General features: G+C 36.3%; 1 protein-coding gene across 8 annotated transcripts; it reads left to right on the top strand.

The window, feature by feature from the left end:
- Positions 1 to 12,612: 12,612 nt before the first annotated feature.
- LOC120069227 (flavin-containing monooxygenase FMO GS-OX-like 3) lies at positions 12,613 to 17,817 on the top strand. 8 transcript variants are annotated; one of them, XR_005479477.1, is made up of 7 exons: positions 12,613 to 13,653; positions 14,498 to 14,568; positions 14,852 to 15,004; positions 15,076 to 15,158; positions 15,674 to 15,826; positions 15,905 to 16,078; positions 16,398 to 16,757. XR_005479477.1 is itself a non-coding variant. In XM_039020932.1 (7 exons), the coding sequence occupies exons 1-7, from the start codon at positions 13,122 to 13,124 to the stop codon at positions 17,695 to 17,697; spliced, it is 1,311 nt and encodes a 436-aa protein (XP_038876860.1). In that variant the 5' UTR covers positions 12,620 to 13,121; the 3' UTR covers positions 17,698 to 17,817. The 8 variants fall into 8 exon arrangements, 6 of the variants coding, with proteins under 6 accessions (XP_038876860.1, XP_038876861.1, XP_038876859.1 ...); XR_005479476.1 differs by lacking the exon at positions 16,398 to 16,757 and adding an exon at positions 17,479 to 17,616 and having other exon boundaries at positions 12,619 to 13,653; XM_039020932.1 differs by lacking the exon at positions 16,398 to 16,757 and adding an exon at positions 17,479 to 17,817 and having other exon boundaries at positions 12,620 to 13,653; positions 14,498 to 14,563; positions 14,881 to 14,981; positions 15,674 to 15,809.
- Positions 17,818 to 18,881: the final 1,064 nt, after the last annotated feature.

Raw genomic sequence — 18,881 nt, forward strand, 5'->3', positions numbered from 1 at the left:
GGAAATACATTCCGAAATTCATTTACCACTGGAACATCTTCTGGGTTTAGTTTCTTCCTTTGAGTAACCATCACATGAGCTAGGTATGTTTTACATCCCTTGCTCAACAGCTTTCGAGCTTTCACTACCACATCAAATTCCCTTCGACTAATCGCTTGCTTCCTTTCAGCGTTACATCTTTGCCATTCGATTTTCCAAGCACCACCTCCTTCTTATAACAGTCTACTAAGGCATGATACTTACTTAGAAAATCCATCCCTAGGATGACATCAAACTCCAACAGTTCTAAAGGAAGTAAATCAACATAGAAGTTCTGACCATTGATCAGTACCTCACAACGATTATAACATCTATCTACTACTATCACATCTCCCAAAGGGGTAGAGGCAAATAACTCTTCAGACATAGGTTCAACCAACCTATCTATACCAGATGCATACATGCTAGATATAAATGAATGTATGGCACAAGAATCAAATAAAACATAAACAGGCTGTCCACATAACATAACATTACTAGTCACAACATCTGGAGACTTCGCTGCCTCCTGGTGTGTTACGGCATACACTCGCCCCTACTGCTGGGGTCGACCTACGACATTCTTCTGCTTAGCACCATTTGACACTTCACCTCAATTTCTAGCATTCTTTGGTTGGTTAACCATCTGGGAGGACGGCGGTTGTTCTGTTGGGATGTCCCTGTTCATCTGAGGATAGTCTCTCTTGAAATGCCCTGTTTGTCCGCATTAGAAACGTGCACCTCTGCTACTACAGCATACCCCATAATGCCTCTTGCCACAACTAGGGCATGCCGGTCTCCTATCTATACTGGTTGTTGACTCACAAGCTCATGGAATCTCTGATGGCTAACTGCACCGGCCGAGGGTCTCGTTTTCCTTTTCTTGGATCCCTGCCAATTGGTTCCCCTAAAATGGCTTCCACTAGTTTGTGTCGCCACTGGAGATCGGAATCCCCTATCTCTAGGCCTTACTACGGCCTCACTGTGTCTTGGAAACTGCTTAACATCTGCCAGACTCCGCTCGACTCGTATTGCTATTCCTACTAACTGGTTAAAATCTAGCCAATTAGCCATAGACGTCATCGGGGTTCTTATTTCCTTCCTCGGACCTTGTTCAAATTTCATGCATCTATCTCTTTCCTCAGCAATAATCAACAGGGCATACTGTGATAACTCTATGAACTTCTACTCATATTCTGCCACCGACATCGTTCCCTGTGTTAATCTGAGGAACTCATCCCTTTTTGCATCCCGGAAAGAACTAGGGTAATACTTTTCTTCAAAGGCCTTCCTAAACTCAGGCCATAACATTATATCTGTACTAGCTCATCTGGCGGACATCACTTTCCACCATTTCTCTACTCCTTTCTGTAGCAGAAAGGTGGTTAATCCCACTTTCCTATCCTCAGGATAATTCATAACATTGAAACATTTTTCAACCACATCCAGCCACAACTCAGCTTCGGTTGGATCGGTTGTACCTTCAAATGTCACAGCCCTTAGGACTTTAAACCTCTCAATACCATATTTCTTTTGTAGGTCGGCTCATGCAGAGCCTACACTGGCTGCTAATCTCTGCACTATCCTGTCAAAGACTATGTCTTCTAGTTGACAATCCGCCCTTGCTTGGGGAGCACTAGACTCTCCCTTAGACACCTCCGGGCCCCTATTGGTAGGGTCAGTATTCCTGCCACCTGTCTGCTTTCTTGCTCTGCCACGTTGCCTCAGAATTTCACCTAATACAATGTACACATGTTAGGGACTCACACTTAGAGACTTTTTGACTTTTTGGTGACTCACTCATAAAAAGTCAAAATGTTGACTTTTTGGTCAAAGTTTGACTTTGACCAAATGACTATTTTGCCCTTTGACTAAAGTTAGTGGGAAAATCCAAACTTTTGTTGAATAATTCCACTAAAAAAATAGTGGGCTAGGTGTTGGCTTATAGTGGAGACATTAAGCCCACTTAGTGAGTGGATTCTAGGTGTTAGGTTTTTATGAAGTTATTTCATGCAATTTTGCATGGCCCTTTTCTATAAATAAGGGCTTGTCATTTTGGATTAAAGACTTTTAGACTTTTTGCCCAAATAGTTTTCTAAAATAGGGCTAAAAAATCCAAACCCAACCCAAATTTCACTCTACTATTTCCATCTCTTTTTCTCTCTCTCAGGTTCTTCATCCATCGGGTCCCACAACCCGGTTCTGAGTCCAAAGGATAGTAGGTCAGATCTAGTGGTTGTCCGGTTCATGTTCGAGCAGCGATAGAGGAGTTTCGGGAGCTTCAAAGGTATTATTTCAAAATAACCCTAATTAATTCATTTATGGTTGCATGTTTAATTTGGGCAATTAGAGTAAGATCGATTCTTATTTCCGCTGCGCATGCCGACTTTTCCATCACAAATAACAACACATCATCTCTCAATGCAGAATGCCATAACTCATATTTCTAGAATGCATGCGATGTGTATACAAAAAAGTCGATAGGACTTATATTTAAGCCTCTATTCTTGTTTATGCGATGATGAATAATGTACACATAAAACAAGGTGACCGCATAGTCATTCCTATTTCTAGGGTGCATGCGATGTGTTAATAGCAATAGAATTTATGTCTAAGTTTTTATTTCTTGCTTATGTGATTCTAATCTGACTCTCTCAAGCCTAGATTCTAATCTGACTCTCTCAAGTCTAGATTCTATCTTTAGACTACTCTCTCAAGTATATCTAAAGGGTGGATGATGCTTACATAAGATAAGTTGATCGCATAAAATATAAATCTTAAGTCAAGCTAGCTAAGTACTTCTCAACCCATTCAGAAATTTAGCTACTCATGCGAAGTATGGAGAGATTGAACATAGATTGAAATGAGATTTCCATTTTCTATAAATAAAGTACTGAATACAAAATAACAAATAGAATTGAGAGATAATAAGCCTGGTAAGCAATGTCTTGCTTCCCGTGGCCTTTTACACTATTCTTTTTCACTCCAACCCTGTTCTAGATGTGTATTCTTGCTCTTGCAAGTGTTGGCCCTCTCTCCTTTGTAACGCTTTCCGACAGTCTCTCGATCTTTCCGAGAATGATCTCTCGACTTCCTCGTCTCCTTGCTCGTATCCGTCCTCTAAGTATAAGTATGAGTATGTATGTGAACAGACTAACTGCTTCCCTCTCTAACTTGTTAATCCCTTTTACACTGGTGGCCTTCGGTATTTATAGAGTTCAAGGTAAAGCAGTCTTTCTTGCTAATGATTGCAATGATAAGCAGTCATTAATTCCCCTGCTCTAATGCACTGATTAATGGTCACCGAAAGTTGAGTATACTTGCTACAGTGTGGCTTTAACGGCTTGTCAACTAAATTTGGATTCTACCGTTATCAGCTTTCTGTCCCATTGTGATTTATTACGATGTCACCTTGATGTGCAGTCTTTATGCGGTCACCTTTTTAAGAAACTTCTCACGATCGCATATGATCGTATGACTTGCGATCGCAATCTTCAAGCGCGTTGATGCCTTGTTCCTTTGGAACGCAATTTCACTTCGCCATCGCATTTTTCTTGCACAAAATAAGTAGATTAACTGTTTTTATGCAATGGGCGCTCGCAATCACAATTCCTTTGAGTTTAGCGCTTTTGGACATGATATTGCTTATTTTACCATTGCATTCTTTCATTGTTTTACTTATTTGAGTTGTAATAACTTGTATTTCTACCAGTTATCAATTATCTAAACGATCATTTATGTTTTTATAATCGATCGTTCGGATTATCCTGAACGATCGTTTAGACAATTTTGTTTACTTTATATAAACGATCATTTAAGATTTTATAATCGATCGTTTAAGATTTACCTCCACTTCCTGTCCCTTAGATTTCAAGAGGGACTGATAAGTCTAAAGCTCATTGAGAAGAGTAGTTAAGTTATATTCTATCTTGTTCATCATCACATTTGTGTGGAACTGTAAGAAGCTCTTCAAAAGAGACTTTAGAATAAAATTGACTTGGCACTTCTCATCAATGACAACTTCGTTTACTTCTACTACACTAAAATGGACCATTATGTCCAAGACGTTCTCTAATAGAGGTCTCTTCTTTCATACGCAGTTATAAACGTACTTGATGACATCATGTTTAAGGGAGAAAGACAATTGTCTAAACATCCCCTGCAGAGATTCCATAATCTTTTTAGCGATACACATACCATCGTGTTTATTAGCCAAGACATCATATATCCTTGCAAGAATGTAGACTCTGGCTTTTTCATTTGCCCCTGTCCACTTGTCATATGCATCCCCAACAGTTCGGTTTGCCAAGTCGGGGTTTGGAGGACACTTCTCAGTTAAAACAAACCTAATATCATTGATTACCAATATTGTATTCAAGTTTGAATTCCACGGAGCATAATTTCCCCCATTAAGTTTCTCGGAAGCAAGTAATTGTACTAATGAGCTAGTCATGTTGAAAATATAAATAAATTCTATTAGTGAATTTCTATTAATCTTTTTTTAAAAAAAAATATCCAATTCGGTTTAGCAAAATAATAATGTACCCATCATTATTTTTATTGCAACAATACTTCAGAGGTTTAGAGCAACATCCATCGAGGGGTAATCTGCTACTCCTCATTTGAATCGAGACAATCTTAGCTAATCACTATTACCAGAGTAACTTATACTCCAAGAGATCTTTTAGCTATCATTTCTTTGATCTAGAATATACTAACCCTTAGTAATTCTCATAAGCGTGACCCACCATTTTCAAATATTAGAGGTCGGCCTCAACAGTGCTACTGAATTGGAGAGTCAAAGTTGGGAATCGACTTAAGAGACTCTATCCATTTCTGGAGTTTGAGTCATTCTAAATCCCATGGTACAACCCCCCGAGGGGATAGTCATCGAAAAGACAACTAGCTAAAACCACCTAAAAACGACAATAGGCACAACATGGGAATCTCAAGATCTAACCTAATGGAGAAGACCGTAGGATGTGTTGACACATTTCTTTCTCCCACTTACTATGAACAATTTCCCCTATTCACCTTGTTATTAACCCATGCAAAAACTCTCCAAAAGGAGGCCACTCCCAAGACAACACAAAGCCAAGCATGGATCTCACGATGTGAACTCTTAGAGACGTGATAGATAAAAATAATATGTCGTATATATTATTAATCTCCCACTGAAGTGTTCTAGACGTTGGGTATACTTTGACTTAGGCATATATTTCGACTAATTAAACATACCCTATGTTTAGGTGATTTTTTTCGAGTATAACGTTTATACTGGATTTAAACCTACGATATCTAGATGATAAACCTATTAAAACCTCACATCACTCATGCATACTAATAAAACCAGGTTAGCCTAACTCATAGGCCAACTCGATCCCCAAGTAGCAAGTATTCCATAAATCGTCTACTTAAATACCTTCAACTTTAGACAAGATCTTACCGGGTGAGTTATTCTTGTAAACACTAGTTTTATAAGATATCGAACTATTAACTATTTAAAAAGGATTGCTTGGATTCAGTTAACCCTAAGTGAGCATGCTTTTATCTTTGTTATAGATTTTAAAGTCTATTTCCTTTTATAACACTTACAGCATAGACAATAAACCTATAACATACATCTAACATGCTTTATATAACAATTATGTAAACATCTATTTCATGCAATAATATAACAACTTATATCTGAAGGAACTCTAATTAGATAGGACCTATGAGGGGAAGTTGGTCGTCTAAACTCCATTGTGAAATAACTAAAACATTTACAGTTAAACAGCATAGATTATGCACATAAGTTAAATTACAGCATGCTTTGAATTAAATTCAAAGAATAGAGAGACAATACCTTTGAAGAACACTTTCTTCAAGTATATCTCTCGAACAATCACAAACGCAACGAACAAGAACTCGGTCTCCCTCAGGCAACAATGAGTAGCAACTCGATCCTCGAACAAATCGGACACAACCACAAGATTACCTTAGTATTCTCTGTTTGAGAATCCAAGAGCGGTGGGCTCTAGCTTATTTTGGTTTGAGGGAAGATTTAGAGTGGAGGAGGAGAACGATAGAGTAAATGATCACACGATCGTGTAAAAGATGAAGTCTATCGTATAGGCTCGATACTCGATCGTTTAGATATCAAGGCTATCGTGTAGGCTCTGAAGCTATTGTGTAATAACTAGACAATGTATCTGATGTCTTATGGAAACATTAGAAAATTGTTTTCATTTTATCCCACTTAGTCATCAAACCGCATAAGTACCCACTAAGGGTGGTTATTGAGAAAATGAACTTTAATTACCAAATAATTAATAAATATAAATAAATATGATAACTAACTTATCATATTATATTTATAACCTATAGTTTTAATATTGCATCATATACAATATATAAACCATAGTTCTTTTTCTTTATTTTATGACATTTAATATAAATCATATTTATATTAAATTTAATAACTATGAATCTAATTCATAAAAATTAAATTTAAATCATATTCAAATATTAGTTCCTCCAATCAAAAAATAATGTATCAAATACATTATATCAATTATATCATCATTTAATTACATCATATATAATCAAATTCTCTCTTATTAATTTGAACATTTCAAATTAACCCAAAACTGATTCCCAACTTGAATCCATTGAGCTACCAAGGAGACCTTATAGACTTGTAGCTTGAACCTCCAATGGTAGGTGAATAACTGACTAAACTCTTTAATCACATTATCCATCATCTGTTAACTGCCAAGCACTCCACTAAAGATCGACAGCTGCATTCTTCGCACTACAGATATATTTTTGTGTCCATTGGATATAATCAATCAATAGTAGGATGACCCTTCATAAATTTCTCGTAAGTACAGCTGGGCCAAATTACCGTTTTGCCCTGTAGTTACATCTAACTCCTTAAGTGTCACTGATTCCTTTAATGAACAATAGATCATAGTCCCACTATGACTAAACCCTTCTCGGGCTAAGAGAGAATGTGGAGCCACATTGTCAAGTCCCAGAATAAGTCCTTAAGGGAGCAATTTATTTACTTACCCCTGCTTTAAGGAATGAGTAAATTTCATCTTGTGTAGCTGAGTTCCCAGCTCCCCAATCAGATAAATCCCTAAAATGGTAGGCTTGTTGAGTCGACGATCTGGCCACTCTCACCCATGTAAATCAAAGGATCGCCCTCATAGGCAAGAATTCAAAACTCACTCAGGATTAAGGTCATGTTACCTATGATCATCCTAGTGAAATGAAAGTCTCAATTATGAATGGCGTTATGTATCGAGACTAAACATTTCGTGGTCCGATCTTATATAAACTCCTTTGTATAAAATATCCCCGCTCGCATGTCTAATATATGAATGATTAGGATCAGATCATTTGTAGCACTTTACAATATTTGTAACACCTATAAAGCAGGTCATACTCGTAGTGTCACTAAGATAAGGTATCCCTCCTTATCCTTATACTACAGACCATTTAGGTTATCACTTAAAACACGATCCACTTGTATGTCTCCACATACATGTTTAAGTTACAACGATAACCATGGATCTTAGTTTATTGGTTTGTGGTTAATGCAACTAAAATATCAAATATTTCATAAACTGAAGTGAATAAAATATCATATATTATAAATCACAAAATGTTTGTTCATACAAGTGTTTACAAACAACAAGACCGAGATTTAGGGCATCAACCCCAACTGTATCAAAATTTACGGAATCTTAAACATGCATACTATACATTATAACAATTATAATATACTTTTAATGCATGTTACATGCTTATCCTGTGGTGGGATTTTGAATCTATATGGCATTCAATATGCACACGGTAGATGAATTATTTAATCCATACATTCACAATGCATAATTAAATAAACCACACTAAAATGGACTGGTTTTGGCATCTTAAGCAAGTTAAAAACTAAATTATTACAATAATAAACAAGTAAACAACCTTGAAACATTTTGAATTGGCTTGAATAGCTTGAAAACCCCTCGAATCAGCTCCAAATCACCAAAAATCGACCAAAATCGACCAAACAACTCGAACCGAATCAGTCCAAACCATCTGAATCGACTGAGCAAATGCAAACTGGGCGCACGTGGGCAGATGGATTGACTGGAGTTGTTGAACAAGCATGGGTCAACTTGAGCAGTAGACATGGGCGCGGGCTCAATCTGAATGGGTTGGGTCGTGCGCTAGGCTTGGACATGAATGGCTAACAAATGGGATTGAGTCGTGGACTAGGGTTGGACTGGAGTGAGTTGGGCAGCAGAGCTACTGACACAGAGTTAGGTTAGGTTACAGGTCGTGAACCGGGTCTGGCACCTTCAAATGGGTCTGAAAGCACTTTTTCTTCGAATTTGAAACTGTCCTCTTTACCAGAACCATTCGATTACAACCTAAGATCAACTCTAATGATTCTAGAAAATTTACAGACCTTTCTAGAGACATTAAAGCCCATTAAACATTAGGAAATTACAATAATTATTACAAATTGGAAGAGCATTTGGATGCCAAAGTTGAAATTATCCATTTTAGCACACATCCATTCATCACATGAATAATTACCCACCAAATCTAAAATTAACAATAATTGAGTACTATAAGCATGCTTTGATACTGTTGAGAGGAAAAAGGATAGGAAAAATGCACTCGTCTTTTGTTATGCATTAATCTCTATGCATCGATGGTCATGCATTGGACTGAAAAATATGCAATATCTTAAGCGCATATGTAATGACCATGCGTTCCTGTCACAAGTTTTCTCACTTTCTCGCCAAGTATAACGAGAATGCAAGTTTCTCGAAATGATCTGAGATCAAACACAGGGACTTATAACTAAATAATATTTGTGAAGTAATGCGTTTGAGGCAATGAATAAATGTAAAAAGATAAGAAGTTAATGGATTATGTGCTACTCCTACTCCTAATTAAACAGATTAAGCAATGGAAGTTTAACTATAAGAATTGGTAGAGATGCAACAACTATTAACACATAATAAGGTGACTTCATTATGTTTGGTCGCTCGAGTAATCCCAACTCGCCACACTAACGCATCTCACACCTCTCGGTGACCGGCTGCATGCTTATATCTCTATAATACATGGTTGCGTCAAGCATAAGAACATTCCTATCTTTAGGAACAATGCTTGCTTTGCTTTAGTGTGTTCCACTACTTACCCTCTTGGGCAGTTGGTTGTAGCTAATCAACTCATAGACAAGCATTGTGACAACCTCACATCAAGCAAAAAGGATTAACTCATTATACTCGTGTAACGCACACCTCTCGATGGTTTGCTACATGCGTCATATCTCTATGCCGCATGACTGAGTATGTGACTTGTCTTTGATACTTAACTAAACGATAATTAAAAAAAAAAAAAAAGATGACGAAGATGGTGTTGAAGAAACTAAGAGATGCATTGATTACAAAATGTACTAATGTTTTAAGCCAAAATGTAATACAATATAGAGATAAGAGGAGAGGTGGAGGGCTAGATGTAAGTAATCTCTTGCTTTTCATTCGAAATGCGTCAAAGTTGTTGGTGGTGCCATGGATGGATGGTGGAGAAGTCTTTCTCGAGCTCTATCTCTGGCGAAACTCCGATCGTCACTTGGAAGGGGCTGTGGAGATGAAGAACCCTCAAAGAGTGTCTTGCTCATGCTCTCATCTATGATCACAAGAATCTGCCTAAGGCAGAAACTCGGATGGTTTGAAGTTAAGCTCCAAGGCTCTATTTATAGAGCTCAAACACCGACAACATTGATGATCTTAATCTAACTCACTGCTACTTCTGTCGTGGTATGGGAAATGTCAGCATCACCTTATCTTGTTGATACTCCCAAAGTATGCGTTAATGCTCGTTTTTCCTGAAGTGTCAATGCATTCCACCCACCCTGCGATCAACCTTCTATCACGATTATCACTCTACGGACGCAATATTCCATGCAACGAACTAGTCTTCATAAAGATCAACATATGCGGTCAACCTTGCGGCGGTCTGGGATCAACGCATACGATCAATTGCTGCAAAAATAGACACTTTGATGTAAAATAACGCATGATATAGGGTTAGTGAGGATTTTTAGTGTTGGTCGACGCAAGCTCACTTTTCCATATGAATTCTTGGTATTATTAACGCATATTCTGCTTATTAGCCCTCATAATTCTAAGTAAAAGGCTACAATAACTGGTATTTCTACAAGCTATCAGATACCAATTGATGGAACGTACACATGCGCAACGGAAGCAATTAAGGATCTCCAGTACTCTAGTTAGGTTAGTTTTATAAGAATAGCATGCAATTTGACATAGATTAAAGGGTTAGAATATACTAGAATATACAACCTTTGTAGCCCAAATTCCTTCTTGGTTTTTGATCAAATCTTTTTACGAACGGTTCGTAGACCACCACGAGAGTCTTCCCTACTATTCTCCGGCCTTAGAACAGGATGTTGGAATCCGGTGAGTGATCAATTTAGAGAGAAATTTTATAAGATTCGGGAGAGAATTAGGGTTAGGGTTCTTCAAAAATCTCGAGGTTTTCCACTTTTGCCAAGAGGATTAAATTTCATATAACCATTCTATTTATAGGCAAAATCATGCAAATCATGCAAAATTGAGTTAATGAAAAATTGACACTCAAAATTCCATTAATAATATGTGGGATTAGTGTCTTCAAGTGGGATGAACACCTAGCAAGAATATTTTAATCAAATCCTCAAAAATTGAATTTTCCCACCAAGTCAATCTTGGATTTTTCCACTAAGTTAGTCAAATAATCAAACTTTGACTTTCAAAGTCTATAGTTAATATTTTGACTTTTTCTCAATTTTGACCTAGTCAATAATTTTGACTTTTATTCCAATTTTGACTTTCAATCCAGAATTGACTTAAGTCAACAATTTTGACTTTCAATCCAATTGTGACCTCTTTAAATTAAAAATAATTTAAAGAATTAATTTTAATTTAAATAATTAATTAAAACCACACTAATCTCGATCAATCCTTATTGATCATTTTTTAATCATTATTTAGAAAATTCCAATATTCAAATCTTATTCAAATATCTTTTTCTTTCTCTATATGTTTAATTCATAATTAAGCATTAGGTTAAATATATCGAATATATTTAACACGTTACTCCAAAAAATCGAATTAAAAAATTTCGAACTCGTTTGTCACACTATTCTAAGGTTTAGTCTGATATGAGCTAGTAAGGGAACCTAATGAACCTACAAATGGGCTCCAACAGTCCGAGACTAACTAGCTAAACTCTTTAACCTAATTAACCAACATTTGTTAATAACCAGGTCATTCCACTAAAGCCCAGTAGTTGCACTTTCCTCACTATAGATATATTTTTGTCCACTTGATATAATCATAATTTATAAGTTAACCCTTCACAGCCTGTTCGTAATAACGGCTGGGTCAAAAGTTGTTTTACCTCTGAGATTACATCTTACTCCTTAAGTCTTACTGATCCTCTAATGAACAATTAGTTTGTGATCCAATCACCAATGAGAGGGTGACGCCCCTTATTCAAGAGGCTGAGTCAGTACTTAAGGGAACAACCTCTCTATTATCCCTAAAAGCGGATAACAGTGAATTCTGTCTTGCACCCTATGTCTCCAGCTATCTACCCGATCTTACTCCTGAAATGGGGGTCATTGAGTTGACATTATTGAGCCAACCTTCACCCATGCAAATTGAAGAATAATCCCAAATAAACAGAAGTTCATAGTTAGTTTAGAATTAAGGTCAAGTTACCTAGACCATCGCTTTGAAATAGTCAATCTTACACAGAAACAACATAATAAAGTAAGAGTGACTTATTTCTTGGTTCGGTCTTATATAAACTCTTTGCACAGGACACCTCCACTCGCATGTCTCCACATGAATGATTTAGGATCACATCGTTTGTACTAAATACAAAATGGGTTGCATCCGATAGTATCCTAGGATAAGGTACCCAGCCTTATCCGTATACTATAGACCATTTTGGCTATCTACTCAAACTTGGTCCACTCTTATGTCTCCACATAAAGTCCAAGTACTCATGTAATAGCCATGGATCTTAGTTTATTGGATTTGGGTTCTTTCTAAAATGAAATGAGCAATTCATATATTCAATAACAACTTTATTAAATAAACCTCAATAACATCTATATTGATAACAGAATAAGTTTATTGTTTACAAACCACGAGTTTTAGAACATAAAACTCAACCGTAACAAATGTATACATTACCACAATAAGTAAACGATTGACTAAAACAACTAAAAGACTAAACAATCACAATACAAATACCTAAACGATTGCGTAACAAACAACTAAACGATCGCATAACAAACAGCTAAACGATCACATAACAAACAACTAAACGATCGCATTACAAAGAACTAAACGATTGCGTAAACGAAAATAAACGATTGCACATCTTTATCTAAACAATCTTTCTCTAACCAATCGTTTAAAGAATACTAAACGCTCGTCTAGGATTATCTAAACCATCAATTAAGAACGAATACACAATCATTTAACAATAGTTGAGAGATTGTTTAACAAAAGGTAGGCGCGAACCCTAAATGACTGGCAAGAACCCTAAACAAATATCAACATGCATTCAAGGAGAAGAGTCGCATACCTTTCAAAGATTGACGACGATGAAAAATGTGTACAAACGACCGACAAGAAGGTGGTCAAACACTCGGATGAAGATGAGAGACGACGAGAGAAAATGAGAGAAACTTGAGAGCCAGAATCGCACAGTGAAAGATGTAAGTGAAAAAATGGGTGGATGATCCTTCGTAAAGCAGTCTTAAGAGTTTTTTAAATTAGAGACAAAATTAATATTTCATGTGGACAAAAGATCAATCATAGATAAGTTTTTAAAAAGAGCACATTCATAGAAAAGTTTTTTAGATTTGGATTTTATGAAATTTTTCCAAATCTTATTTTCCCAAAATTTGGTCATCCACCATGGTACCAAATAGATTACCTTTTTGAATCCGAATATTTAGAGCAAATCCATGTTATACCCAATTGGGTACCCTGAATTTCCGCCCGTCACGTGAACCAATGACGATACAACACTCCCGGCGCGTGGCAGTGATCGGCGCCGGCGCCGGTGGCCTCGTCTCGGCGCGGGAACTTTCCCGCGAGGGCCACCATGTGGTCGTATTCGAACGGAATACTCAAATCGGAGGGACCTGGGTATATTCGCCGGAAATTGAATCCGACCCGCTTGGAGTCGACCCGAATCGGACCCGAATCCATAGCAGCCTCTACAAATCTCTACGCACCAATCTTCCCAGAGAACTCATGGGGGTCCGCGATTACCCGTTTGTGCCTCGAGAAGGGAAGGATCGAGATCCGAGGCGATTTCCAGCTCATGGAGAGGTTCTAAAGTATTTGGAAGATTTCGCGAATGAATTTGGGATTTGTAAATTGGTGAGATTTGGAACTGAGGTCGTGTTTGCCAGTTTGGAGGAGCTTGGGAAATGGAGGGTTGAATTTAGATGTGAAAATGGGGCTGTTGATTATGACATTTTTGATGCTGTGGTTGTTTGTGTTGGGAACTTTTCGCAGCCTCGAGTGGCAGAGATTCCTGGTAAGAGAACGAGAAAAATTCTTCACTTCAATCCAATTTTTGACTATTTAAATGAATATGAAGGTTGAGGGAGGAGATAGAATTAGCATCTTACTTTTTTTTCCCACTAGTAATGAGAGTTCTGTACATTTTAGATAAGCTTAACTACTCTTGGGATATAGTTTGTCCATTAGTTTCAATTCTTGCAGGTTTTGTACAGGTTGATTGTTTAAGAGTAAACTATGAGAAGAATAAGGAAACAATAACAACAATGAATGAATTTCCATTATTTTCTTAACACAAATTTGTCCCCTCTATGGTTTCTGCTCAAGGTGTCATGAACTTTGTCTTCTAAGATAAGATGGATTACTAACTTGTGAATGCAACACTTCAACAACATGACTTAAAATGTTTTAGTATCTAAGTAATTGTATAGAAATGAGAAAGAATTGGAGGAACAATTCTTTGCATTATTTTTTTTTCTTGTAGAACTTATAAGAAAACCACATATTTATAGATTGGTATAGAATTGTGTCTTTTGAGAAAAGTCATATACTTTCATTAAATGTTATTTATTTGACGAAACAACATACTCTCTCACAAAAAGTTGTGGCTCTCGAATTTAAGAACAAATTAATTTTATTCATATTTTCCAACAGGTTGATTGTGTGCTTGCTTGTTTACTATAATCTTTTTTCATAACATAAGGTTTCTTGTTTTGGTTAATATACTTTTTTTATGTTGTCTTGTGTCTGTATATAGGACTTAACATAATGAGCTTGCAGCAGAGTTTCTTTTTTGTCTCTCTCCAGGGATAAGGGATTGACTAGTATATTATCATTTAATGACGAGACGGTCTTTTCAGGGATAGATGGATGGCCTGGGGTCCAAGTGCATAGTCATAATTATCGTGATCCCGAACCATTTCGGGGTAAGGTACATTCAGATTGCTCAGCATATTCTATGTCAATTTACATGACATCACTGATATTGTTGGTGTTGGGGAGGGCCATGTTTTCTGATTTTAAACTCTGTTGTATTCATTTTAGTTTTTGTATTTCAATAAGTTTTTCCATTCGATGAGATGAAAAAACCATGGATTGGCCTCATGGAAAAACTGATGATCAGAAAACTTATGTCTTTGAGGTCTTATATATATGAATTTGTTGATGCCAATATAAACAGAATGTGTTTAATTCCTTTTTTCCTTTTGGGATAGGTTGTTGTCTTGATAGGTTATTCTTTTAGTGGTATGGACATTTCTCAGGAGCTCAATGGGATTGCCAAAGAAATTCATGTTGCTTGCAGATCAGCTAAAACAGAGCTTTTGGACACACAATCAACTATTAGTAATGTATCATTTCATCCAATGGTAAAGTGTGGAGGGGATTTCTATTTTTGAATGAGGTCTTTAAGGTCCTAATATTTACTTACAAACTGCAGATTGAAAGTGTCCGTAAAGATGGAACAGTGGTCTTTCAAGACGGGTGCATCGTTTCGGCTGATGTTATTCTGCATTGCACTGGGTATGCTATTGTAGCTTGTTTTAAGCTTTCAATGTAGGTAGAAGCAGATGAGAAAGACAATATTTATCGGAGCAATGATGGACATTAGACAACATGTAGATTGCAATCTTGTTGTGAGGGGAATGAACAACAGAGCTTAAACTTATAATGATCAGAAAACTGCTAAATACATTTCTGTTGGATCCCTTCTCTACAAGCTTGGAAACGAAGTTGGTGCAAATATCAAATTAATGAGTTTAAATAGTTAACCGACTTCTCTAAGAAGGGAGAAAGGATAATGTTGAAATGAAGCACAGGTTTTTGGATTGATTGATGATTTAACATGGTATGAGAACATGAGATTTTGTATTCGAGTCCCATCAATGTCATTTCCTCTCCAATTAGTATTAACTTTTACTTGTTGGGCCTTTTTACAAATTTCCAAACTCACAAGAGATGGGAAGTGTTAAAGTATTGATAATTATCACAAGAATTGCTGGTAGTTGACAGCATTTATATGCATGTTCTTGTTCAAGGTACAAATATCACTTCCCTTTCCTTGACACCAATGGCATTGTTATGGTGGACGACAACCGTGTAGGACCTCTATACAAGCATGTCTTCCTTCCAGCATTGGCCCCAGGGCTTTCCTTTGTTGGGTTACTATTTACGGCAAGTATCCAATTGTGGTATGAACTTTGAATTTGGTTTATGGTTAGAATAAATTCTTATAGTAAGAATAAATTCTTGTGCTATTTGTACTGCAGGCTGTTCCTTTGCCCATGTTTGAGCTTCAAAGCAATTGGGTTGCTGGTGTTTTATCAAACAGGATTGCATTTCCATCTAAAGAAGAGATGTTGGCAGATGTAAACAAATTTTATGCAGATCTTGAAGCTCTTGGCAAGCCCAAGCATCGGACCCATGAATTGGGTGATTATATGGTATGTTTTATGCTTAACCACAAACCTGAATGATTATTTTGTGAGGCTTTCATCAGCATTAACACAAACTCTTGTGAACAAACATGCCCTTGAAAACTTGTTAGTCTAAATTCTAATTTCATTAAAAAAAAATTGGACACTAAAGTTAAATAATTAGTTTCAACTCAAAGTTGACTAAACTGCCATCTAGGAAGCACCGACACGGGCAAAATGATAAAAGTGTCAATGTCACACATGTGTCGGACACAAACACTCTCAGACACGTGTTTGACACACTATTTTGTGTGTCTATTATTTTATTATTATTTTTTATGGTCAGACGTGTGAGGACACACTCTTGGACACTTAGTCACCATGAACATGTGTTCTGCGCTCGCCTTTACTCGGGAAGAAGAAAATTTTGAGGAAGAAGATTTGAAGAAAACGAAGAATAGGGAAGAGGAGTAGGAGAAGAGAAGAGTTGGGGAAGGTAGTGTTTCGACTATCTGTACATAACCCCAGTGGTTTGTTACTGTTAAGAGTTCTAACCTAAGTGAACATTGGTGGAAAAGCTGATGTTTGGAATATGGAGATGTTCAAGGTTCGAATCTCATGTTGAAAACTTAGATCCGTTTGATTATCATTTTTTTTTTTTTAGTTTAGATTTTTTTTCTAATTTGTCTATATATATATTTTCAAATTATGGGCACTACTACACTACTTTTACCAATGTGCTTTTGTTTTGTTATTTACATTTTCTAGCCAAACTTATGAAATTATAAAATCATGATATATATATATATATATATATATATATATATAGTTTTAGAAACTTCACTACAAAATCATGATCAGATGTATAATTTAAAACCATCCTAGGTTTCCAAAACTAGCCGTTTGGGAGTGGTGAGGCTCCCAAAGATTAATATTCAATTCTTTTTATATTAAGATCAAGCAGTAATGGTAATTATTATGGGTTGGCCTAGTTTTATTAGGAACATAAAAAAGAAGGCTAAAGAGTTAAGGGATCATGGGTTCAATCTATGGTGATCACCTACTTAGAATTTAATATCGTATGGGTTTCTTTGACACCCAAATGTTGTAGGGTCGGGTAGGTTGTCTTGTGAGATTAGTTAAGGTGCACGTAAGTTGGTCCAGACACTCACAAATATTAAAAAAAAAAAAAATCAAGTGATAATGATATCCTATGTGATGCAAAAAGTGGCCAAGCTCTTGGATTCAATCAAGTACATAAGAATGTCTTCCTTGATCCTTAAATCATGTATTAGGGTCATAATAACTATGATTCGTCATTGTGCATAAATCTGTTCATAGGGAAACAAATGCCTCCAAACTAATTACTTATATAATATATCAAGTATGTAGTGTTGCTTATATTTTGTATGGATTTTATAATGCAGCCTGCCTACTATGATTGGCTTGCAGCAACATGTGGTTGTCCTACCTATGAAGAATGGAGAAAGGAAATGTATATTGCTAACCATATTAATAAAATGGCCAATCTCGGGTCATACCGTGATGATTGGCACGATGATGAGTTGATTCGTCAAGCTTATGAGGAATTCAGCAAGTATACTACAAATGAAAGAAGTCAAAACCACTCGAATTTAATTTTTTGATAAGATTGTTTCGATATATGTATATTACATATTTATGTATTGTTGATCCGTCCTCGGTTACAATTGTTGGATCCTGATTTGAAAATAAAAATGAAAATAATAACAGCTTATTGAATTGCCCATGTTGGTTCTTTGTTAAAAATCACATTGTGCTTGAAAATATGCACCAACAAAAATGATAACTTGTAAAAATACATGTTATTGTTTTCTCAAAGTTGGAATAATTAGGCTCTTTAATGATGTAAATGCACTCATTGTAGAGAAAAATGCATGAAATTTCATATATATAGCAAACCCATACAAAAGTATCATTTTTAGTAAAAAAAAAAAAAAACTGCTTCACTACTGTATTTCAACGTTGGAATCGGTAAGTGTTGCAGTGAAAAACAATGCAAGGGTATGTATCTGAGTCTGTTCGACGCATGAAAGACACAGTTGGTTCATGCATTTTGTCAAATCACCACTTGCAAGCATGGACTTCTGACTGACGGCGTCTGAGCATATCAGAAGTGACAGGCGGTTGTCCCAGGGTATGAAAATTAATGCAATCAAATCACCAAGTTTTTGAGAGAATTGCCTATAAAAGGAGAAGCCACTTGCAAAATCAAGAGTTAGATAGTTAGCTAGTCTTTGTGCACATAAAAATAGTTAGAATTTTCTGTAGTTAGAAGCTCTCTGTCGTTGCAATCAAGAATTAGGAGGGAAGATCACCATTTTACCATTGATCAAGAGGTGCTAGTTGGAGAACAGCTCGAGAGAGTTATCTACCTCAACTCCTCCACCAAGTTGGTTGTAGTAAGTATTAAAACAAGCCAAAGAAGACAAGAGATTGAACTTTGCAGCTTGACTTCTTCCTTTATATATTGCATTTCCATGACTATTCCATTTATTTGAACCAAGATTGTTTGTATCAACATTTACTATATTTAGTTCAATCTCACTTTCACCAATTCATCACTTCTCCATATGTTTAATCACAAATTTGTTTGTGTTAGTGAATTTTCTTACTTAATGAGAGAGTGAAATTTGTTGCTTAAGTCTTCCTGATCAGTTGATTAAAGTGATTAAGTAGTTAAGTCACTCGAGAGAGCAATTTAACTATCGAACGCATTAAGTTAGGGCATAAGGGAATTTTAGAGATAGAATTGCTCATGTTTTTTAGCTGTTCTTTGTAATCAACGCAT

This window comes from Benincasa hispida, unplaced genomic scaffold, assembly GCF_009727055.1.
Source record: "Benincasa hispida cultivar B227 unplaced genomic scaffold, ASM972705v1 Contig285, whole genome shotgun sequence".
Classification (NCBI taxonomy): domain Eukaryota; kingdom Viridiplantae; phylum Streptophyta; class Magnoliopsida; order Cucurbitales; family Cucurbitaceae; genus Benincasa; species Benincasa hispida.